We start from the raw sequence: 24356 nt of genomic DNA, 5'->3' as shown, positions 1-24356 counted from the left end.
CCTGCCCTTTGAAGGGCTGCCCGTTCAGGCCGCCTCAGTAGCTGACATTTAATAACCGTGATCACAATCTCCAGCCTGTGGGCGGTTCAGCAAACAGGCCTGAACTGGTGCCTCACGCCCAGGCTTGGCCCAAGTGAAGGACTGTGCTGGCAGCTGGCAACGAACCCAGGGACTGCAGCCACGGTGTGCGGCTGCCTGCTTCCTCTGCACTGGCAGTGCTAATGGGCCCCAGCCTGCAGCGCTCCTTCTCAGGTCAGCCTGTGTCCCGCCCGCCCCTCTGTGCTAGCAGCGAGGACAGCCGGAGTCAGGGTGCGCCCCTTGCCTACGGGGCGAGGCCAGTCACACATGGCCCTGCACCTTACATTTCTTCCAGGCCCCTAGGTTTGTGCGAGGCCAAGCACGCGCCCCCGGGTCCCCCAGCAGCAGCTAGCTCACCACTGAACGCCCCAACCCCCGGCACCAGCACCCAGCCTGCCTTCAACAGTTCAGCATCAGCCCCTGGAAACGTACCAAGATCCCCATTGCCAGCTCACAGGCCGTACCCACACCCTCTTCTCGAGAGGTGTGAGCAGTGCTGCCTGCCCCCCGTGGCAGGAGGGCAGTGGCCAGGCTGGAAATACAGCAGAGGTGCACGGGGTGTCGGATAAAAGGTGGGCTTTCAAACACACTAGCATTGGGCTAACTGCTCCCGCCGAAGGCAACTGCGCTGGGCCAGCTCCGCGCTGAGCACCGGGGACAATCCCATGCAGAGCGGGGGCAGGCCTGAGCCTGCGGTGCAAAGCAGGGGTAGCGGGGGGGGTGGGGGGTGACCCCACAGCACACTGGGTGGGACAAGGGTGTAGCATGTTACCCCAAAGTCAATCCAGCCCTTTCGGGACAGTTCTCCCTCCGCAGGAGCACACGTGCCATCCCGTCTTACTGCTTTTCATGCGAGGATCTCAAGATATTTTTCCCCACAGAGGCAGGGCCTGGGCACTTCAGACAGATCCAGGCAGACCCACCTAAAACACCAGACTCAACTAACTGCGCTCCCCCCCAGTGTGGTTTACAGTTCAGGAACGACCCCAGCCCACACTGGTGCTGAGGGAAGGGAGAGGGAGCCAGGGCTCTGCCTTTTCACCCTACTTCTGCACCCCATTGCCCCTAGGCAGACAGGTGTGTCACCTCCCCTGCCCCCCGTAAAGCAGGGACCCTCCTGCTCCTCCTTACAGGGAGGAGACAGAGAAACCAGAGAATAAAGGAGCATGTGAGGCCGTTGAGGATCCCGGTTGCCAGTAACTGTGTATAACCCCACTGTAGCCAGCTCCTTCCTTCGGGAGGGAACGGCCCCCCCACCGTGTGTGGCGCTGGGAGGAACAGCTGGAGGGAAAGCAGGCAGGCAGTAGCTGCTCTCAGAAAGCCCCACACCCGCTCCCTAGAGAGCTCAGGTGGCTTCTGCCCCTGCTGACCCCCACCTGGGATCAGCCACTTTCACCGACTCTTTATTAGCCACCCCACGGCAGCGGGGCCAAGGCTCCGGCTGTCCAGAGAGTAGCGTGTGCAGCCCTAGAGCAGGTGGGGGTCGAGAGGGAGGGTTCCACCAGCCAGAGAGCAACAGCGCGCACAGCCCGCAAGGGAACGTTCCTTTTATTAAACAGCAATTTAAAAAGAGAGCAGGCCCGGCTGCCACAGGCACCTCCTCCTGTCCAGGGCTGATGGCGGACATGGAGTGTAGGCTGCCGGACAGGGGGATTGCCGTAAGCCTTCAGCCTGGGGTCTTTGGCCAGAGGCTGCACTGCTCCCTGCTGCAGCCAGTTGCACTGGAGGAGCAGGGGGAATCCACGGTGAATGGCACATGAGGTGTTGGTGAGAGCAGGAGGGAAGAGAGAAGGTTTTCACCCAGCTCCAGCTGCCCAGCTGGGGGACAGACAGCAAGCAGCAGCAGCCACACGCCTGCCTGCCGAGGGGCCAGGCTGCCCTCACTCCAAGAGCAGGACACTGAGCCATTTACCATCTGGGTGGAGTTTAAACAGGCTCAAGATGTCAATTACTGCCCCCCTCCTCAAGCACAACAGGCTGGCAAGGCGTGAGAGGGATGGAACCACAGGCCCCATTGCATCAGAGAGCCAAAAAACCTCAAGGCGTTTATCCTTTGGGAAGAACAGTCAGTGGCTGGAAACCCCAGCTGGCCTCAGCCCCAGGCCATCGCTGGGTGGGAGTGAGGGGGTGCAGGCAGTGAAGAGGGGTGAGGAGCACTGACCTGGACCAATGTCTTCTATAAATATGCTAAAGCTAATCAAACGGTCTATTCACAGGGCCAGGGGCTCCAGAGAGACACTAGCCACTAAAAAGGGATTGATTCTGGAATCTCTTCCGAGCCCAAAACACAAGGCCCAGGCTGGCTGCTGCTCACCTCCTGCTGCGTGGCCGGTCCGCAGCTTGGAAAGGGCCTCCTGCCCAGAGGACAGGCGCCCCCAGCCATGATTTCGCCATTAAATCCAACACCAGGCAGCAGTGGGTGATCCACGAGCCCAGTGACTTCCCTGCTGCAAAACCCTTCCAGCTGCCGACTGGACACGGACTATTGCCAAAAGCCCCTTGGGACTCTTGCCTTCTCGGTGGCAGTTCCCAGGAGCAGTGCCCCGCCGCAGCTCACAAGGTGCTTTCCAGCGTGTTGTAGTTGTCCTTGAAGCTCTTCAGCTCCAGGAAGTGCTTGGCACGTTTGCTCCTCTGGCTGGAAGGCAGATAGGTGACCTGGATGGTAGCCGAGTTGGAGACATCAGGCGAGAGCGTGAGGTCCTTCGCTGCTGACTGGTGCTGCCTCTGGCTGCTGCCTCCTCGCGCTTTGATACTGTGCAGAAAAAGGGGATGTTACTGGGTCCCCTCCGGAGAGAGGGCAGCTAATAACGCGACCGCCTGAGGCCCAATGAGATGTGCCAGTCCCTTTGGCTCTCGGAGGGAGGTCTGTGCAGGCAAATTGTGGCAGGGTGTCCTCTTTAACCTCTCTAGGGACAGACTGGGTGCAATCAAGGAGCACCCTGCCCTGCCCTGCCCTCAGGGCTGGGCTACATAAACATCAAAAGGCAACTGAACAATGGACAGGGGACCAGGAGCCATGCTGGCTGCTGCAGGCTGCAAGCCCCAGGTCACTAGCCTGACATGAGCCCTACAGACTCTGCTTGTCTGACCGTCAGTTTGGTTGCTGTGACGCTCGGCCCTGAGGTAAGGGCCTTAAGAACTGGGTCCAGCGGCTCCTTCCCTGCCCTGATGCCTACGGGAAAGGGACACAGCCTGCCTGCCTCCTACAATAAAAGAGCCAGGAGCTCTGCTGGCTGGGATTGTTTTGGAGGCCTTCTTACAGAGAACACTCTGTTAATTTGGTTTTGGCTGCCCTGTCTCAGTTCCTGTCCAGACAGCCAGCTCGAGAGAGACAGGATCCTGACACTGCAGAATTTCACCACTCACAACCCCCTTCAGCTGGCTGCCGTGCAGACCGAAGCCTGGCCACTAAACACCCCATCACGTGTTACTTACATGTTTGCTAGCTCAGTCAGGGCACCCTGGTACTTCAGATACTCGGTCTTCCCAAAGACCTTGGAAACAAACAGAAGAGCTCCTTAGAGCCAGAGCAGCAGGCAGAATAGAGTGAAACCACCTCGCGGCATTGCACCCAGAAGACCTAGTTCCGCTGGCATCCACCCTCTTCACAAAGACCAAACGGAAGAGATCTGGGCTGACACTCACCCCTGTCCCATAGCGTGCAACGTCATATCCATCCAGGAGGGTGTCAATCAAGGTTTTGCGGATTCCTTTGAATGGAGTGCTGGAATTCCTCAGCTCCAACAGGTAGGCATGGAAATTCTTCCCCACTAAGGACTGGGGGTGTCTGCCTTCTGCATAAAATGGGATCTCTGAAAACACAAAGTGACATGATGATGGCAGTGACAGGCGGGCCAGAGTGTGACATACACTCCAGGAGCCTCGATGAGAGCCCCTTCCTCAACAGTGACCCATCCAACCAACTCCTCCTCCTCCACCTCTGCCTTTCTGATGGAGGCACCATACAGCAGAGACCAGATTCTTGCTGCAGGCAGAGGGAATGAGGCTATTAGGGTTCAGCAAATCACCACATCAAAAGGGAGTATCTGAAAGAGACTTTACAGCCAAAGTCTGCAGAAGCATTTACTAATTTGGGGAGTTTCTCAGAAATCAAGCCCAGGTGTCTCAAATTGGACACCCCCCCCCCCACCCAGCAGTGAGGCAGACATCTGTGTGGGATCGTTTCTGAGAGCCTGACAGTGCATTATTTCAGCAATGCCTTGCCCTGCAACATTTCTTAACACTGGAACATTTAACATTTAATAATAAGTTGACATTTATTAGACAGACAGAAAAGACTCAATGTAAATTACTTCCCAGGGCTTCTGCTGTCTGTTACGTTCTGTATTTTGCTCACCTTGGACACCGACTAACCAGACCAGATTAGCTTCTACTTCACTTTATTTCTGCCACTTACTGGTTTCCATGTTCTAGCACAGCAATTCTCAACCTTTTCCTACAGCAGACATGTAGTCAGGCCCTCGGTTCCTTAGCTGGGAACCCCGCCTGCTTAGCAATATGGAAGAATAGGGTGGTGGCAGCCCCCAGGCCAAGAACCCCTGTGCTAGCTCCATAGGCATGTCCCCTGACTGGGCAGACTCCCCACCTAAAGGCTTGTTCTCTTACCAGAAGCTCTGATTGCATCCAGCGCTTTCATTCTGTACAAGTAGTTATAGCAACCTGGAAAAGACAACACAAACTGAGGCCCACATGGTCTGGAGAAAGAAAACACTCACACCAACAAGGGGCTGCGTGAACAGGAGATTATTCCATTGGAGCCTTTCCCCGTGCTACATAGCCAAATTGCAGAATGACACTAATCCGATTATGCATCACAAATGGTAACTGACAATCAGTTTTCTTTGTCGGGGGTTTGTGCTCTGCTTGGTGTGAAAGATAAAGCCTGGTGTGTCAGAGCTGAGATGGCCCAGAGAGCTAAACCCCATAAGCTGTGGCTGCCTCCCTCTGTGATATGGCAAAGGGAAACAACAGCTCCCCACACGTTATCCCACCTTTTGAGTGGAACAGCTTCATTTCAGCCTGTGTGGTGGAAGCCTTGGTCCCCACAGACTGCTTCTGCGTATTAGAGACAGGGGCAGGGCTGCAATCTGCTCCATTTTAACCAAGTCAGAGTAAGCATTAGGGATCCTGCCAGGTTGTCAACATGGCTCTCAGCTGAGGGGAAAGCCTGTGTGACAGGCTGCACGGTAACCATGAGCAGCTCTGTAATAGCGCCACCAGCCCCACAGGGGAAAGACGGGGCCCAGTACAACACTGCAGCAGGACAGTTCGTAATATTGCAGGAGCCCGACAAACTCAAAAGCCAGCAACGTAAAGCTGCAATCCCCAGATTCTGAGAGCGGTGGCGGAGATGATGTTTGCACTGTGGGGGTTGGGAGTGTCGCACGGGGAGCCTGGATCACCCTCCTTCTCCTCTCCCCCCCCCCCCCCCCCCAGATGCTCATCAATAAGTTAGCATGCGTATATTCAGAAGACACAATACATTGGCTTCCTGGTGTCTCTAGCTGCAGGAGCCTGTCATCATCTTCAGCTAGCAGCCGGGGTTCGTACTGAACGTCCTGGACCCTGGACAGTCGAATGTCAATCTCCTCTTTCAGGTCCTGTCCAGAAACGAGAACTATGGCACCTCATATGTGGCCAGCACCCTCCTCCCCAAAGCTCCCATGAATCCTAGCATACAGGGGTCACTGCACCCAGCACTGGGATGCAGCCACCCCTAGTGGTGGAATGCAGCAATTAGTTAACAATGGAAAGTAACACTATGTGCCCATTTCATCCAGGACCTGAAGAATCCTGCTTGCAAGGAGAATAACACAGCTGTCTGGCTTGGTGTCCACTTAAAAGTTAGGTCAACATCACTATGGAGCTCAGGGGTGCGAAAAATTCACATCTGAGCACCACAGCTATGCCAACTTAGCCCCAAGTGTAGCCACAGCTATGTCACCTGAAGAACGCTTTCATTGACTCTGTCTCCAGGATGAAATCTGAGTTCCTAGAGTGACGGAAAAACCCCCTTCAATCACTGTAGGAAGCACCCTACGCTATGGTGCTACATCGGCATCACTCCGCGTCCTAGCTGTGCTGCTGCAGCACCCTAGCATCGACAGGGCCATCGGAGTTTTCCTTTCGCCCGGACACCGGAACTAACGGCCTGACTCTTACAAAGCGCCTCACGGACTCTTTAACAACAGCACGGATTTGAAGACTCATCAAAAAGATGGTACCCTCCTGGAGCAGAGCATTCCCAGCTGGAGCATTGGGTTGAGTGGGGAATCATAGGGGAAAGAATTGCCAAGACCATTTTCTGCAGCACCTGGTGTTCCCTGAAGGTCTCCCCTCTAAGAACTGCCCCCATCTGGCCCTGTTTAGCTTGGGAAATGGCTGCCGTGTATGAAAATGGAAAGCCTCAGTAAACACAGGGCCTGATCTAAATGAGCAAACTGGTTGCCCAAAGGGGAAGAAAACCCTAACCCCAGCCAACAAGAGGCAAAGCCGCACACACACACCTTGGGGGCATGTTGTCCAACTGGCACGTGGGGCCCCCGGCGGGACTTCATGGCGAAGCGCATGATCTGTCTTTTCACGAAGATGAACAGCAGCACGAAGACCTGGTTCAAGACAGCGAAGAGAAAGGCTGTCACAACCCCGCAGAGCCAGGAGTCCGAGGCACCTGCCTCGCCTGCACTGGGGACCCAGTCCCCCCGCTGCGCAGCGCTTCAAACCTGGAGCGCCCCCGGCCATGTCTGCAGCTCCCACGGGGCATGAGGAGGCCGGGGGCTGCTGCGCGGTGACGCCCTGGCGCTTTAAACGGGGAGAAGCCACGGGGCTGGATTGCACAGCAGACGCTGGGGAGCCTGAGGCCAAAGCCCGCGATGGCCCCACCCGCTCCACACCCCCATGTATTGGGGGAGGGGACGTCAGAGAGATCTCCCCACCCCCCGCTACTGGGTGCTCCGCACCCCAAAGGGGATCCTCACAGCCCCCCCGCTATGGGGCTCTCCCCACCCCCCGCTACTGGGTGCTCCGCACCCCAAAGGGGATCCTCACAGCCCCCCCCAAGCAGGGCCCCCCCGCTATGGGGCTCTCCCCACCCCCGGCTGTTGGGGGGCAAGCGCCGCTCACGCCCCCCCCTCCCTCGAGGCGTGCGTGGGGCCCATGGCAGGAGCCTCCCCGCCCCCTCCCTCGGCCGGGCCAGGCCGGGCCGCGGGGTCCTGCACGCAGCCCCCCAGCGGGCGGGTCCTCACCAGGCTCCCGTAGGCCATCACCAGCACCACGTTGACCCCGGAGAGCCAGTTGCTGCCGGACGCCGCCATCCCCCGCCCGGCCCCGCGCCCGCAACAACATGGCGGCCGCTGAAGCCACGGCGCGCCCCCGTCACGTGACACGAGGCAGGCGGGAAGGCGACGCCGGCGAGGCGCCCCGTCGTCAGGAACCACGTGAGCCGGGGCGGGCCAAGGAGAAGGGCGCGGCCGAGCCACGTGACGGCGGCGGACGGGAAAAGAGGCGCCCGCCCGGATCACGTGGCGGGGACGGGCTGAGGCCGGCAGGGCCCCGCCCTCTCCCGCATCACGTGATGGGGCGGGCGCCGCTGGGTAGTTGTCAGTGTGGTGGAGACTCAGGTAAAGTTGGCAACGCGGAGGCGGCGGCGGCCCCGGTAATTGCGCGCGGCCCCTTTAAATCCCGGTCCCCGCGGGGCGCCGCGGCTCCGCCGGGGGAGGCGGCGCGGGCCGGCAGCGGGCGGCGCGGCCTTCCTTCCCCCCCTCGCCCCCCCCGGCTCGGGGGAGGCGGCCCCGGCCCCCCTCCCTGCCCGGATCCGGACGCCGTGCGGCGGGTTTTGTTTATGGTCGGGTTCGCGGCCTAGTGGGCCCGGCCGAAGCCGGGGGCTCGCGTAGTGCGCGCGGCCGGGCAGGGGCGGCGGGGGGCCTGGCCCAGGGAGGCGGGGAATGGCGGCTGCGGCCATGAGGGCGGAAGCGGCGCGGCGGCTACTCTCCCTTCCCTCCTCTCCCCCCCCTCGGCTCGGCGGGGGCTCCCTGCCCGGGGGAGGGGTCGGGTCCGGCCCGGCCCGGCCCTGCGCTCGCGGCCCCCGTTGCGGCCGCTGCCTGCCTTGACCTCCGCGCCGGATGGGGCCGCGGCCCCGGCCCCTGCGCCCCCCGCCCCACACAATGGCCATGCAGCTGGCCGGCCCTGCTGGCTGCTTCCCGCCTCGGCCTGGATGGAGCCTGCCTGGCCCCGTGCAGCCTCCGCTCCCGCCGGGCCGTGCGCCCCGCTCCCTGACCGCGCTTCAGGCGGCTTCTGCCTGCTGCGGACTCGGGGGCAGCGGCCCCCACGCACAATGGACGTGCAGCCCCGCCGGCTGATCCCTGTCCCCGGCGCTGGGGGCAGACTCTCAAACCCACCCAGCCCTGCTGGCCTCCGGCTCCTGCCCTGGGGTGAGCACAGAAGTACCCGAGTAGATCCGCTCCCTTCACGGCTGTTGCTGTTGGCCCTGCGGCCGTGAAACCTTTCTGATCCTGTGGGCTGCTTGGTCCCATTGTCTGCTGTTGGATCTGCCCCTCTGTCTCCCAAGCAGACAGAGGCCTGTGCAGGCCACTGGGAACTTCCATGCTACTCTGTTCTGCCCTTCTGGTACTGTCTTTGCACCGTGCCTCCTTTACCCTAAGGGGTTATTCTGTGTGATCATCCTGCTGGTGGATGTAACAATTACAATGGTGGATTCATTTCAGTAGCATTCCATAGACCATATTGTTTTTGAGGCACTTCTGACAGCTTGTAGCAATTGTGCAAACACTTGTGTGTGGCACCCGTTGCTCAAGTGGGCTCCAACGGGCTTTACTTGACTGTGTGTGCAAACTATAACTCAATCCAGTCTTATACACTTCTTTAGTACCTTGCATCACATGCATTTATTACATAGCATGCCCCCAACAATCCAGGATAATCTTTGTTTCAGCAGAGTTTGAATTACCAACATATTCACAGGAACCTGCAGCAACTTGAAATAATAATATTGAGTGCTTATTTATACTGGCTGTATCTCCTGAAGGGTCATTCCATTCTGTTGGCATCCACGCCAGTTCAGAATCGCTTGTTAAAGTACATTTATGTATCCTTTGTAACTATCTATTCAGAACTTCCAGTAAGATAACCGGCTAATGCTACATTCAGATTTCATTAGTGCTTTTATTGCAAAATGCTTGCATGGATCTGTGTTCTCCATACCCATGAATTATTTCATCCATAACTGAAATGTGTTTGCTGCTTTGCAAAGTGTAAACAACCCTTATAGAATATCTCTGTGTCAGGCTCTTTCCGGTGCACATGCTCTCCAGCAGTGCAGAATAATCATTCTATATACTTGGCCCTTCTTATGGTCCTTTCATCTGAGACCTCAGAGCCTTTTGCATATTTTAATTAAGCTTCCTGGTGGGGGTGTGAAAATATCATCATTCCTTTCTAACAGATAGGGAAACTGAGGCTGAGTCATGCTGTGACTTGCCTAAAGTCATCCAGGAAGTCTGGCAGAGCTGGGAATAGAACCTAGGTCTCCTGAAGTTGTGTTGTGCTCCGAACACTTCTTCCAATACTGCAAAACTGAGTGAGAGATCACTGCTCTACATAATGCAGCTGAGCCGGGATTTCTGATGGGACACTTAGATTATTATTAATCTTACATTTCTCTGTCTCCTTTTTTCCTGAAGACCACAAAATACTTACTAGCCTGCATAGACAGGAATCATCTCATCTACTTGTAAAATGAAAAGCAGTGGTAATTTAATACAGAAAGTGAAGATAACTGCAAAGTAAATTACTAAAAACCATAGCATTAAAATAATAGTAAATTAAATTGCAAGCTCCTTGAGGTAGTGGTCATGTTATATAGTTGTGGAGCATTGTAGCTTTGTCTGATGCTATGTAAATAGTGTTTCCCTTTTTGTCATGTAATACAGAAGCCAAACTGATTTGATAGTGTTTTTCATTTCTCTAGCTCCTTTCATTCTAGAATCCTTCCATTGTGTCCCTGATGATCTGGATTCACAATTTTATTTATCTAGCATCTGCCTTGAAGTATGAGATGCTTTATAATTTAAAAAGAAATATACAGGTAAAATGAGGGAACAAAATACCAGTTTGAACCATCAGTTAGATCAGGCTGTCACTGTTTCAGTGTGGTAACGTTTCAGATGTTAGACTGCTGGACTAATATTTTGCATTTTTAACTGTGCTTAATCCCAAAGGATTCCAAGGTGCCGCACAAACTAGTGCATGATTGTGAAGTGGATTCTTGGTAGGTGTAGCCCTGTGCCTACACAGCCCCACTGAAGTCTGTGGGACGTTGCATGGAGCTTATTGCAGTGTTGGAGCCAGAACCGATACTTATATCGGTAGTTGCGTGCTGAGCTTTATACATAGGGTTATTTAATTCACGGTTAAAATTCAGCTGTGCCTGGATTGGAACATGGCAGCTGTTAAAACAGTGCCTGGTAACTGCACAAGGGTTTAGGACAGGAAAGTAATAGAACCAGATCTTACTGAAATTGCAGATTAAGTTCCTGCAGTATGAAATGTGCAGTATTCCTTCCCTCTGGGCCTGCAATTCTGATGCCAAATTGGTTTAATATGATAACTTGTTTGTATGTGAAATACTTAGAACTGGAATAGATATTCCAGTGAGGAATAAGAGTAATGCTTTGGGGAAGAATTAGTGAGAGAGGGTTTGCTAAATAGCCTGAGATGACATTTCATTTTCTGACTTCTGTAAAAGTTTCTGCAGTGCTTTAACGGAGGTGGGGGCGGGGGGGAAATAGGCCTAGTTTTCTGCATTAACTCTACCCCTGAATGCTCTTATTGAGTGCTGAGCTAGGTAGCTTGGGTTATTATGCTTTGTATTAGGCAGTGATATTGTTAGAGGTGTATTGGCAAATGATCCGGCTTGTGTGTAAGTGACAGCAGTATAAGTTCAGGGGAAAACCATCGGTCTGTATTGTTCGTGAAGATGTTTCAGGCATTGGAAAGGAAGATGGAACTTGGGGAGTCTAAATGTTACTCATCAAGTCTAAAAGTTAATTGCGGGCCTTGCATACACACACAGCCTGGTCATGAGCATGTAGTATATTTAATGCATCAAGAAATGTCTGTAATACTCTGCATTTCTGTAGCACATCTCAAACAGTAATCCTCACAGCTACACTTGTGAGGTAGGTCGTCCCCCAAGCATCCACAAAGCTACCTTATTATCCCTCTTCAAAACCCCTTTGAACTCTCCTTTGCCGTGACACCTATATAATCTTTACAGCGGTTAGGCTCCTGGTGCACTGAGACCACAGCCTCCCATGCTAATCAATATTGTCTCATTATTTCCTCATACTCCCTCTCTGTGTGTATCCACCTGTTGTCTCTTGTCTTATACTTGGATTTGAAGCTCCTTGGGGCAGAGATGATCTTTTTGTTCCATTTTTGTACACCACGCAGCACAATAAGCTCCTGGTCCATGACTAGGACTCTTAAGTGCTGTGGTAATGCAAATAATAACAACAAAGGCAGGTGATTGTTACCCCCGTGTTATGGATGGGGAAAGCAAGGCAGAGGTTGTGACTTGTCAGAGGGCATCAGTCTAAGCTTGAAACTCAGGAATTCTGAGATTATTTGTCTCAAACGTTATCTGGCAGTTAGATTTTTGCAGACTTGCCCAACAGGTACCACAGATTTTACTGCTGAAAGAACTGAGCAAGATATGGATGTTTCAAAAAGTTCTGAAAAATCAGTATTATTTAGGAGTCTTTGTATTTTTTAAAGTTGCATTGCATAACTCAAGGAGGTGGATTTCTTGTCCTCTTGTGGGAAGCTGCAGGAAAGATTGCATTAGAAGCATGCATTCAAGTGAACAATAGAAGCTGGTACATGCCAACTCTCACTGGAACAGTAAAGTAGTATTGCAGCTTTACAAACAGAGTGCAGAGCTAACTTTGGGAGACTGCTTTGTACTCCAAAGGAAAGATCTAGTTGATCTGTGTCTACTGACTGTCCTTGAAGATTTAGATTACCCATCCTTTAGCAGTGCCTTATGCTGATGATGCTTTTCACTCGCTCCCACCCACCTTCTCCAGTACACTGGTTCCCACTTGTTGGTACAAAATTGATCTCCCTGAATAAAGTTTCAGATCAGATACTGGTCACTTGATCCTGTTGCTGGGTTTCCTTGCCAAATATCTGTCTGCATGCATTATTTGTTCCTTCTTGGATTAGGGTAGCTGTGTTAGCTGCTAGTGAAGGGCCTGTCACTCCAGAGGCAGAGCGATAGCTTTATTAACCTACTGGTAAAGTAATTAAGTTCAAAGTTACTTAGTTCAGAGGCTCATAAATAACTGAAATCCTGCTTGGTGCTTTTGAATGTACATGGCATTCCTTATTCTTTGGAGCTGGTTAGGTATGGTGAGATGGCACAAGGTGTTACTGTGACTGCAGGACTTCCCTTGCATTGGGGGAGTAGGGATTTGTGATTTAATTTGGCTGTGATATAGTCCCTGTGCTGAACTATTCCTGGACAGGAAGTCCTGAAACTATTAGCATTGCTGTGAGTGTCTCACTGGTTACTGTGCCCTACATCGGTCATGGGTGAAGTGATTGAATCTTGCATAGAATTTTTAAAGCATTTCGGAATCCTTTAGATGATATTTATAGCACTTTTTTTTCCAGAGTGTGTTGGGTTAGAGATGAAAAATTAATATTCCTAGAAACAGGGTCACAGCCCAAATAAGATGGGTTTGTGTTTGAAGATGAGAGCTCTGTCTATTTCAAACAAACAAACAAATCAAACCCACAAACCTGTTCCATATTAGAAACACCTTGACTTGGAGAGTCACTTCCCCAACTTTCTCTGGGGTGAGAGAGTGAACTTGTGAGGAGCAGAGGATGAAAGCAACAAGAACAGAAATTCAACTGCTGGTCTTGGGGTTTTGAGCTGTTTTTCTGTACTTATAAGTGTCCATCAGGGTTGCATTGAGGTGCCTCCGGGTCCTGTGCATGGAATGATCCGTGTATGCCGCAGCCTCTTGCATTTCAGCAGTGGAAAGTTAGGCTGCCTCCTACCCGGGAGAAAGTGTTTCTGCTCCTGAGACCGAGTCCCTGAGATTTTGGGGAGGCAAAATAGGCAGGAGGGGATGGCAGGAAATCCCGGGGTATTTCAGTGGGGGTGCTAAGTTCTGCATTTCAGATATGGCATATTACATGTTTGTGCTTCAGTAAGTTAAAAAAGGTGGGTGGGTGGCCTTTTAGTTTTAGTTCTCTGTGGAAATGGAGTTGGTGTATAGTGGTTTTTGGGGGCACAAACTTTACTTTGCTGTCCCACCCACTCATTCGTTCAGAGTCTCAGTGCTGCCCTTTGTTTTCAGTTTCTAACAATCTGTTCTCTCTCCTCCTCTACCCCACTGCAGAGTTCTACCTTGTAAATACTGTTATTTGTATATACTGTAAATGATGACCTCGGTGGGCACTAACCGAGCCCGGGGTAACTGGGAGCAGACACAAACACAGAACCAGACACAGCACAAGCAACGGCCACAGGTAAGGGGAGTGTCCATGGAAACCAGCTGGCTTGGAGGTGGAGATCTGGCACCTTCAGCTAGTCTGAGCAGTTGACTAATAATTGGGTTTGACTTAACATACCACCTCAAACGGCTTCCCCTGTGATGAAGTGTGCTGCTGTTAGCGGTGGGTGGGCTGGCTAACCAGGCTTTCTGACAGTGCAATTTCCAAGTGAGAGCTGGAGCTGAAACAGCTCTGCTTTTTCCTGACCACTCCTTGCCCCTGCAGGTAAACACGGCTGGCTGATGTGCCACTTGCAGAGTTTGCTTTGCGGTTCTTGTTTCTGCCTGTGCTGAGGGATCTGTCCTGGGAAGCTAGAAGTGGCTCACATGGACACAGAGACACCATTCAGTGGCATTTCACTCTCCTTCAGACCTCTCCACCTCTCCCTCTTTCATCTTTATCTCCACTTTGAAACCTTCTACCTGCATGCCCCTATTCCCCCCACTCCTTACTGGTGTTCTCAAAGAAGCTGTAAGTGCTTTAGAAGAGGGTTAGTTTGAAATGCACTGCTCTAACCCTCCATTATCACCTGCAATCTCTCTAGGCCACTGCAGAACAGATTCGACTTGCACAGATGATTTCGGACCACAACGATGCTGACTTTGAGGAGAAGGTGAAACAAGTGAGTGTGGGGAGGACCCAGGGTTGAGCAGTGTCTCTGGTTAGAGGATGTGTTACTTTGTGTCCCACATATAAGCTCGTGAGGTTGTGCCATCAGTTCTCTGCTGCACTATCACCCTTTTGTTGTGAGGGCTTCTTGTCAACATCTGGAGTCACTTTGGGCTTTGCAAGGCGCTGCCTCCACGTTAACTGGTAAGAGGTGACTTTAGGACCTCTTGAGACATGGGGGAACCCTCACTCCTGCTTCTCTGGCCACTCACAGTATATTTTGGGGGACACAGTTAAAATAAAGGACAGTGAGGAGATGTCCAAGCCTGGACACTTCTTGTCGCTCTTTTCTGCAATTGCAGGTTCTCTCTCCTCTCAAACCCAAGGCATTTCTTAGCTCTAAGGAGGCATCAGTCCTCTCTGGGTTTGGAATGAGCTGATTGTGTCATCTTCCTCTCCACAGCTGATTGATATCACGGGCAAGAACCAGGATGAGTGTGTGATTGCTCTGCACGACTGCAATGGGGATGTCAACAGAGCCATCAACGTGCTGCTGGAGGGAAATCCGGACACGGTAGGACTGGCTCCGTGAGCTTTGATTAGCAAAAAGGGGGCTGTGTGAAGCCTGGTTGGGGCTACTGATATCCAGGTAGTACAACTGAGTGCGCCTGAAGAACGCTCAGGACGGGTAACTTGGGTAGCGTCAGCTGACAGGCTCAAAGGAAGCACGTGAGTAACCTAGTAAGCCTCTGTTTCTTTCTGCATCTCCTGAACTTTGAAGTCTTTGGTCCTGATCTTGGGGCAGTCCATGCTCTCTCAGGTGGCGCGTTCCCCACTGCATGGGCTGTCCCTGCTGTGTGGCATCCTTTTGTGGGTCCCAGGGACCAGTGCCTGCTAGGTGTGCTCTGTCCCGCCAGGGTAGACTTGATCTCCACGGCTCATGTGAGTGTCCACGTCCTCTCATACTTACCATTGGGAATAAGAGGAAAGCCTCCCGGTGAGCATCTGCCCGAAGGACCTAACTCCTGGGAGTGTCTGTCACCTTTATGGTAAAGCAGCCCAAGCACTGATTCTGTTACAGCTGATGAAACGATAGGTTTGACGTTATTCCCCAATCAGATCCTTCCAAACCGCAGCTGAGGTCGGATCTTGTCTCTCTGGGTACACTGGGTACTGCTTGTGTTGGGGAGCTGATCTTAACCACATTTCCTAGCTCTAGTGGGTTTGAGACTGTCACGTTAGTGCAACGGTTCCCCACCTGGGGTGGGGCGGGACCCTCTTGGGAGAGGCACCAAAGATTACAGGGGCTTCATGAGGCTTCAGTAGTACCGAGGTCATTAGCTCTCCTAGCTCCACACCAGGTGCAGCAGGCTTGATCTCCACATCAGGGAGAGCGGAGGAGCAGCCTCCCCAGCTCTACACCAGCCAGGCACCCAGCTGGAGGGGAGTAGCTCCATGCTGCTGGGGGCCTGGAGCAACCCTGGCCAACACACCAGGGCCCGCCTCCATTAGCCTCAGTCCATGGGGGGTGGCGGCACATGAGGCATGTGGCGGCAGCTGTGCCAGGAAAGGCCGGTAAGAGTAATTTATAACAACAATAACATTAAATTACGTACATGTTTATAGGGGTTGTGTGTGTTTATGGCTGGTGAGGGGGTGGGGCGGGGCTGGGTTTGTGCTCGTGCGCGTGTTTTACCTAGTGTTAACTAGTGGGGCTTTCACTCAAAAAGGTTGGGAACCAATTAGTGTATGGTGCGCTAGCTGGATTTCTTTTAATTAAAAGTAAAAAAGGAAGATGTCCTAATTACTGAATTGTATTCCACTGTCATCTGCATTCTGCAGAACATCTCTCCTTCCCATCTGTGGGCTCCAGTGTGCTTTGGCATATACTGAGTTCAGTGCTGTCCACATGGTGGATGCTTCTGTGCCTTCACTGAGCCATGTGGGTTTAAGGAGCAGCCCTTTCTACCCGGAAGCACACACAAACTGGCTATTGGTTAGCTTGTAAACTCCTTTTAAAAAGGGAATATATAACAGGAGCACATTTAACCTAGGAAACCTCAGCTGTGATTCTGCGCTTCACCAGAATCACTTCCAGGGTTTCTTCCAAGAGACCTGACATGCCATTAAAATCCTAGCAGTTTAATTTCTTAAATGAGCAAACTGCTCATGAAAATAATTGTTTGGGTTATATAAAATCTGAAGATCTGCCATTTTTCCTTTATATGGGCAGCGGAGGTACCCAACAGTGCGAGATGCCAGACATGGTCACGCAGTAACTTTGTGAAGGCAGGACGGGTGTTGGCAGGGTAAACCCTGCCCAGCACCAGCTACTTCTTTAGTCTGCAGCGCCACATGGGCCTACAGGTTGCCACCTGCAGCAATCTGAGCAGAGTCTGCATCTGAACTGTAATTGGCTAAAACTTTCTGAGCTGCTCCTCTTCAGAGTTCAACTTCTGCTGAACAACTCGGAAAAGATGCTTGTTTGGATGTTATGCAATTGTTAACGAATGCCTCAAGGGTGCCCTCGCATTAGTGAGTGCTGGCTCACTTGCTTCACAGATTGATATTGCACCTTGTCACATTTCAGAGGCTAGAAGAGCGGACAGGATAGTTCTGAGTTTGATTTTCTTTATAGTTCTGCTGTACAAAGTAAATATCATCCTGACTTCCTTCTGAGTCAGTTCCCTGTGAAGAGACTCCTCTGGTTGAGGGCAGTTTGTGCCTCAAAGCTTTTTTACCTGCCACTCAGTGTGTTGCCATCCAAGGCCAGCAGTTCGTTAGTCAGCGAGTCATGTTTTCAGGTGTTTCAGTGACTTGTGACTCCCTGTTAATTGTGCTAACAGTGTACAGCATCGCTTCAGTATGAATGTGAAACCATTTCATACTGGCATGAAATAAATCTGCCTTGGGTAACTGGAATGAGGTGGTGCGTTGTTTTCTAGCTTGTTTTACTTAAACTTAGGGTGACTTGAGCTTTCCTGTTTTGTGGGGCTTTTGCTATGTTCCACAATGCTCTTTTCCCTAGAAGCGATGCCTCTGTGGTAGGAACAACAGGTACCCTGGGATGTTTTTGTAATTTCAGCAGTTAACATGTTCTATGGACAGATACCATCACCTGGGGCCTAAGCTAGTGAGGTCTTTTTGGGTTGTCTTGCCAAAAACATGGGTAGTTCCTTCCTCTCCTTACAGCCCCCCAAATGTTACTTTTCAAATGACTGAGATAATGGAATGTTTTTCTGGAATCCTTTAATTGGGTCTTCTCTGGAATGAGTGACTTAGCACAGATCTGTGCCTGAGATTCCTTGATAATGAGCTGAGTAATCACTGGAACTTTTTAAAAAAAGATTCTGTTGCTATTGAGAGAACATTTCCATTCCCTTAAATGAGGGCAAGTAATCACCCTGTCTGCTGGCCAGGAGCCTGAGGCAATTTGGAGATCTGAGACAGCAAAAAGTCAAATTAGTCCATGTGCACAGTGACTTCAAAGAGATGATGGTTCTTTCTTCAGTTCTTTGGGTAGAGAACAAGCACAGCTCAAACCCTTGATTGGCCTCTGAGATGGGCTAAAACGAAACAGACCTCTTAGCCCTAAAAACTGCCTGCGGATCAGCAGCGAGAGAAGCCTGTCTTGTGGTTGCCCATGCTGTGTCTGTTCTCAGTGCAGACTGGAGTCCCTTGGGACTCAGTCAAACGTCACTTAAAATGAAAGAGCGCAAACCAAGGAACAAGCATTCCTGGACTGGTGGCTTTTTGAGCAAAAGCTACCAGGATGGAGTCAGCTCAGGCAGTGGAGAGAAGAGATGGGCAGTGGCTGTGAGGTGAAGCTTTGAATTAAGGGCCTTCCTTGTTTGACTGGAATAGTTTTCTGTCTTCCCTCATTATATTCTCCCTAGGGTGTTAAATTATGCATATAGACTTCATCCAGTATTGATCAAATGATGAACTTCTTTCCCCCTCTGCTAAACTTCAGCATTCCTGGGAAATGGTTGGGAAGAAAAAAGGAGTCTCAGGGCAGAAGGACAGCGGGCAAACAGAACCCAGCGAAGAAGGCAAAGAGAACCGGGACAGGGATCGGGATTACAGCCGGCGACGTGGTGGGCCACCGAGACGGGGCCGAGGCACCAGCCGTGGAAGAGAGTGTATGAGCCTGCCCTTTAATAGCAACTGTAACTATCATGGTACATGGCAGGACACTTAACATTAACTTCAGCACCTTGTTTTAAAGCTCATAAGCCTAGAAAAATGGCTAAAAAATCATCCTCTCGTATGTATACGGGGTCCCATCTAGTGCCTTGCATGTATACGGGGTCCCATCTGGTGCCTTGCAGCCATGAGGTGCTTCCCTGACCTTTGGGCATCTGAGTCCCTGGGTGATGGGCCATAGCTGCCAAATGTCACTACCAGGAGCAAAATATGCTGACATGGCATCTATAGCTCTGTGCCCGTTTCCCATGCCACCATCATCAGATGGCCTAGGCCAGGTCTCCTCCCACGTCTAGAATGATACTGGAAGCTGTCGTTCTCTGTGTCTTTCAGTTCGAGGCCAGGAGAATGGGCTGGATGGCGGTAAGAGTGGCGGATCTTCTGGAAGAGGCACAGAGAGAGGAAGACGGGGGCGTGGACGAGGCAGAGGTACAGCAGGGCCTGTGTGGTAGTGGTGTGTGGGTCACTGTCGCTCTTTCCCATAGACTTTGAAAAGCTCTTTCGAAGAGACGTCTTGAGGTGCTGAGCATAAGTCACGAACAGTAAATATTTTTCACCTCTACTCTAGTGTTAATGCTTAGCATCTACGTGTTGCTTTGCACCATCTAAGCACTTTAGAGACATTAACTAGTTCTCGCGCCCTGCCCCCGAGTCTGTTAAATATTATCCCATTTTACAGGTGGGGGAAACAAAGACAAAAGAGGCTATTGTATGAGTTCAGGCAAAGCATTTGTTAGCAGCAGAATCTGAGTGCTGCCGTTCCTGTTCTCTGCTCGTACCGCTGGGCAACTTTGCTGCTCTCTGTGAGCAACGCTCATTGATTCTCATTGCTGAGCATTTTAAAAATGAATCTTTCCATGAAACAACCTGAGCTGTTTGGTAATTGTTGATGAGGCCACATCCTATAGATTGGGAATGTCTGGCCTCTGATATTTGTGCCTTGCGACAGATGGGGAGCTAATCTGTGGCTGGCATCATTTATCACCAATTACACTGCTAATGTGTAATTCACATGCATGTAAAGGAGCAGTCTGAAATCTTATCAGTGCAGGAAGATACTGGACATTCATATGTTGGGTATCTGAAATGCCACATAATGTTAAACACTTACCTTCCCAGCACCACACAGCAGAGCTGTGAGCCTCACGGTTTGACTGCAAGATAATGCTGGTGTGCGTGTGTCTTACAGGTGGCTCTGGAAGGCGAGGGGGAAGATTTTCTGCTCAGGGCATGGGGTAAGTTTTATTGGATACAAAACAAGAAAAGCAAGATCATTTGTGAGTTTCTCTCTGCATGGGGGTGGGCAGGGGGCAACATAAGTCTTGTTAAACTAACTGGTGGCTTCTGTCATCCCTGTTGGTTTATGTAGCTGCCCCATTGCAGCAGCTGTATCATGCGGAGTTGTAATTGTAATGGCTAAGAGAGCAGTAGGTTTGTCTTACAAAGTGGATGGGGCCTGCTCGGAATCGTTTAGCCATGCCTTGGTTTAAATGTGATTGATTTTCACTCACAGCAGTTACAAGAAAATCTAAACTTGCTTCCCAATCCCTGTTCCAGAACTTTCAACCCAGCTGATTATGCAGAGCCAGCCAGCACAGAGGACAACTATGGGAACAGCAACAACACATGGAGCAGCACTGGTAGCTTTGAGCCTGACGATGGGACAAGTAAGTGACCTCCATGTTTCCATCCCATTACTATCTCCTGGTTAGATCACAAATCAATTTCTTGCAAGTCCCCTTCAGTCACCTGGATCCAATAGTGAGGGAATGGATTGTGGATTCAGGGCAATGCTGTTCTTCTTGCAAGTGTCCGATGTAGCCAATGACTCAATAAGTAACAACAACAAAATGTGTTAAGTGCATCAGAAGCAGGAAGCTGCTAAACAACCAGTGGGGCCATTGGACAATCGAGATACTAAAGGAGCACTCAAGGAAGATAAGGCTACTGTGGAGACACTAAATGAATTCTTTGTATCAGTCTTCATGGCTGAGGATGTGAGGAAGATTCCTAAACCTGAGCCATTCTTTTAAGGTGACCAATCTGAGGGACTGTCCCAGATTGAGGTGTCAATAGAGGAGGTTTTGGAACAAATTGATAAATTAAACAATAATAAGTCACCAGGAGCAGGTGGTATTCATCCAAGAGTTCTGAAGAAACTCAAATGTGAAATTGTAGAACTACTAACTGCGGTATGCAACCTATCATTTAAATCAGCTTCTGTACCAGGTGACTGCAGGATAGGTAATGTGAGGCCAATTTTTTAAAAAGGCTCCAGAGGCGACCCCGGCAATTACAGGCTGGTAAGCTAACTTTAGTGCCAGGCAAATTGGTTGAAACTACAGTAAAGAACAGAATTATCAGACACATAGACACACAAACTTGTTGGGGAAGAGTCAACATGGTTTTTGTAAAGGGAAATCATGCCTCACTAACCTACTAGAATTATTTGAGGGGGTCAACAAACATGTAGACAAAGGTGATCCGGTTGATATAGTGTACTCAGATTTTCAGAAAGCCTTTGACAAGGTCCCTCATCAAAGGTTCTTAAGCAAAGTAAGCGGTCATGGGATAAGAGGGAAGGTCCTCTTCTGGATTAGTAACTGGTTAAAAGATAGGAAACAAAGAGTAGGAATAAATGGTTAGTTTTCAGAATGGAGAGAGGTAAATAGTGGTGTCTCCTGGGGTCTGTACTGGGACCAGTGCTATTCAACATACTCATAAATGATCTGGAAAAAAGGGTAAATAGTGAGGTGGCATAATTTGCAGATGATACAAAACTACTCAAGATAGTGAAGTCCAAAGCAGACTGCAAAGAGTTACAAAGGGATCTCACTACTGTGTGACTGGGCAACAAAATGACAGATGAAATTCAGTGTCGATAAATGCAAAGTACTGCACATTGGAAAACATAATCCCAACTCTACATACAAAATGATGGGGTCTACATTAGCTGTTACCACTCAAGAAAGATCTTGGAGTCACTGTGGGTAGTTCTCTGAAAACATCCACTCAATGTGCAGCGGCGGTCAAAAAAGCTTAACAGGATGTTGGGAATCATTAGGAAAGGGATAGATAATAGGACAGAAAATATCGCATTGCCTCTTTATAAATCCATGGTACGCCCACATCTTGAATACTGCGTGCAGATCTGGTCACCCCATCTCAAGAGAGAGATATCGGAGTTGGAAAAGGTGCAGTGAAGGGCAACAAAAATGACGAGGGGTATGGAACAGCTTCCATGTGAGAGGAGAGTAATAAACCTGGGACTTTTCAGCTTGGACAAGATGACGACTGGGTGGGATGTGAGAGAGGGTTATAAAATCCTGGCTAGCATGGAGAAAGTAAATTTACTCGTAACACAAGAACTAGGGGTCACCATATTAAATTAATAGGTGGCAGGTTTAAAAGGAACAAAAGGAAGTATTTCTTCACACAATGCACAGTCAACCTGTGGAACTCTTTGCCAGGGGATGTTTTGAAAGCCAAGACTATAATGGGGTTCAAAAAAGAACTAGATAAGTTCATGGAGGATAGGTCCATCAATGGCTATTAGCCAGGATAGGCAGGGATTTCTGTTTGCCAGAAGCTGGGAATGGGTGACAGGATGGATCACTTGATGATTGCCTGTTCTGTTCATTCCCTCTGAAGCACCTGGCATTGGCCACTGTTGGAAGACAAGATACTGGGCTAAGTGGACCATTGGTCTGACCCAGTCTGGCCGTTCTTATGTTCTTATGTGTGTGTTCATTGGGTTTCCTGGTAAGTTTTATTGTACGATACTTGGAGGTTATCACTTGAAGTCTGACAGCTGCACAATCAGATCTAGTATGGTTGCTATGCATTGGAATTACCTGAGTCATGCAGTGCCCTGCTATGAACTGGGGAAGGTGCTGACCAAGGGCCCCGGGCACACTTGCAACATTTTCTGGCATAGATGCTGTCTTTTGGCACACCTGTTTGCACAGAAAACTTTCTGTAAGCAGGGATAAGGCTGACTGGTGGCAGCTTTTCCTTGTACTTGGTGCATCCTCCTGAGCCAGGCTTTCTGAGTTCACATGTCACCTTTCTCTGGATTCCAATGTGTGGAGTGCTCTGCTTCCTACTGCAAACTGTTTGCTAGCTGAGTTCTTAATACAGAAAGCTGGCCCCTGGGGAATCTATACACATTGCCTCCTTTTGTCCAGCAGTCCCCCTCCTCCCTGAGCTGTCCAAGTACTCTTATCTTGCTGTCGTCATTTTCTTGCATTGTGAAAATGGGGTGTTGTGTGTTTTCATATAAACATTGGGGGTGGTTTGTGAGATTTGAGTAAAAGCCCTTTTTGCAATGCAATAACTGGACATAGTCTCATGGGACACTCTAATGAAAGCTATTCATTAGACATCTGTGTTTGGGGGGTGGGGGGCGGTGTCTTCCAGAGCAGCATCTTACACCACAATGGGGTCAGAACTCCGTTCTCTCCCCTGAGTTGCTCAAGTGAAGAGGTCTCCACCACCATACCTCAGAAGTTTAAAATAGACTTTTCTGACACTGTCCCTTTGGTCTGCCTGCCTCAGCTACGAAATGTCTTCTGGTATTTTGGAAGAAGGAGAATAAAGCTGAAGTCTTGTTACTTGTTAGTCTCCATAGAGGACGTTCTGCCTGTGTAAGGAAATGGTTAATATAGTAACTGCTGTAGTTATGGTAATCTAGCAGATGCATTTCTCTGTCTCACTTTCAAAGCTGCTGTTCATTAAAGTCGATTATTGCGTCCTCACAGAGTGCAGCTCTAATTTTGCTCCTCTTTAGAAGACAGGAATAGCCTTTAAAAATCACTTTTTTTGGTCACAGCTTTTTAGCAGATTGAAATGCCTACGGATGGGTCTGAGAAAGTGTAGCCATTTAATCTGGATTGTCAGAGGGCTGGATAAGAATCCATACTTCTGGGGCAAGGGGTTGTCTTTGTTTACTCTGTGTAGGATAAAAGAACTGGATAGAAATGCACCACTTCTATTTACTACAAGTTCATACCTTTCTTTTCCAAGTAGAGTGTGCGTGCGTGCGTGCGTGCGTGCGTGCGTACGTACGTACGTACACGTGAACCAGTGTAGATCTAAACAGAGTCTGTAATTACTGTTTGGGGGAGAGCATTGCCCCACTCCAGATGGAAGGATCTGTGCTATAATGAGTCCATCGGGTAATTTCATGATAAGTTCTATACAAACATGTCATGCATGATCATTTTGTGTTTCCATTTTAGCAGTATTGAGCATCTCTTTAATTTTAACAGTATCCACAGGTACAATGTGGCTGGTGTACGTGGGGGCAATGAAACTTGTTCTCAAGCCAAAATGTCACTGGTTGTTTTTCTTTTTCTTTTCTTTTTTGTTTCAGGACTTGATTTCATTGGGGGTGAGGGCTCAAATTATCCCCGAAAATTTGACACTGCTCCTGGTATGATACATCCAGGCGCACTAACTGCCCCGGATACCTTTACTTTATAGCTTATTTTAAAAACTGAAATATCTGTGGATATGTCATTCTTCTCGCTCTTAATTTGTTCATTTTAATGAATATTTGATGTTTGTTCTGACTCTGCTTTTACTAATGCTGACACCTTAAATGTAAATCAGGAGCTGTTATGTCTAAAGGTCTATGGGTTGTGTCAATTTCAGGTTCCACCACTGCTTGTCTGCACCCACAGCACCCCCATGGCTCTGGCCCTGACAACATAACATCCTACCCAGTACAAGGTAGTGGTGCTAGGCAGAGGCAGCTCAGGCTCCTGTCTTTCTCACTCAAATGCAAAAAGTTCTGACTTTGCTTGTTCCAAGTGCTGCATGTATCCCCGAGTCTGTGGCTCAGTGATGGCAGTGCT

The 24356-nt window shown here is 50.2% G+C and overlaps 2 protein-coding genes across 20 annotated transcripts in view; one reads left to right on the top strand and one right to left on the bottom strand.

Moving 5' to 3' along the window:
- Positions 1-420: 420 nt before the first annotated feature.
- Positions 421-7500, bottom strand: CUNH1orf43 (chromosome unknown C1orf43 homolog). Its single transcript, XM_067539259.1, has 7 exons — positions 7344-7500; positions 6606-6707; positions 5582-5699; positions 4705-4758; positions 3724-3890; positions 3514-3572; positions 421-2830 (listed from the first exon to the last, which is right to left on the bottom strand). The coding sequence occupies exons 1-7, from the start codon at positions 7410-7412 to the stop codon at positions 2632-2634; spliced, it is 768 nt and encodes a 255-aa protein (XP_067395360.1). The 5' UTR covers positions 7413-7500; the 3' UTR covers positions 421-2631.
- Positions 7501-7626: 126 nt separating this feature from the next.
- The window catches only part of UBAP2L (ubiquitin associated protein 2 like), a 46300-nt gene continuing 29570 nt past the window's right edge, over positions 7627-24356 (top strand). For 6 of the 19 annotated variants that reach the window (XM_067539249.1, XM_067539243.1, XM_067539241.1 and 3 more), the window contains exons 1-9: positions 7627-7718; positions 13530-13659; positions 14228-14305; positions 14756-14866; positions 18266-18473; positions 18832-18927; positions 19688-19733; positions 20056-20165; positions 23873-23932. In XM_067539249.1, coding sequence (XP_067395350.1) covers positions 13570-13659; positions 14228-14305; positions 14756-14866; positions 18266-18473; positions 18832-18927; positions 19688-19733; positions 20056-20165; positions 23873-23932 — 799 coding nt within the window. In that variant the 5' untranslated portion in view covers positions 7627-7718; positions 13530-13569. The other 13 variants (XM_067539258.1, XM_067539257.1, XM_067539256.1 and 10 more) reach the window with 6 other exon arrangements.

Source organism: Emydura macquarii, unplaced genomic scaffold (genome assembly GCF_026122565.2).
Source record: "Emydura macquarii macquarii isolate MOO-44397 ecotype Brisbane River unplaced genomic scaffold, CSIRO-AGI_Emac_v2 contig_527, whole genome shotgun sequence".
Taxonomy (NCBI): domain Eukaryota; kingdom Metazoa; phylum Chordata; order Testudines; family Chelidae; genus Emydura; species Emydura macquarii.
Note: the sequence above shows the minus strand (reverse complement) of the source record. Positions and strands in the feature narration are given on the sequence as shown.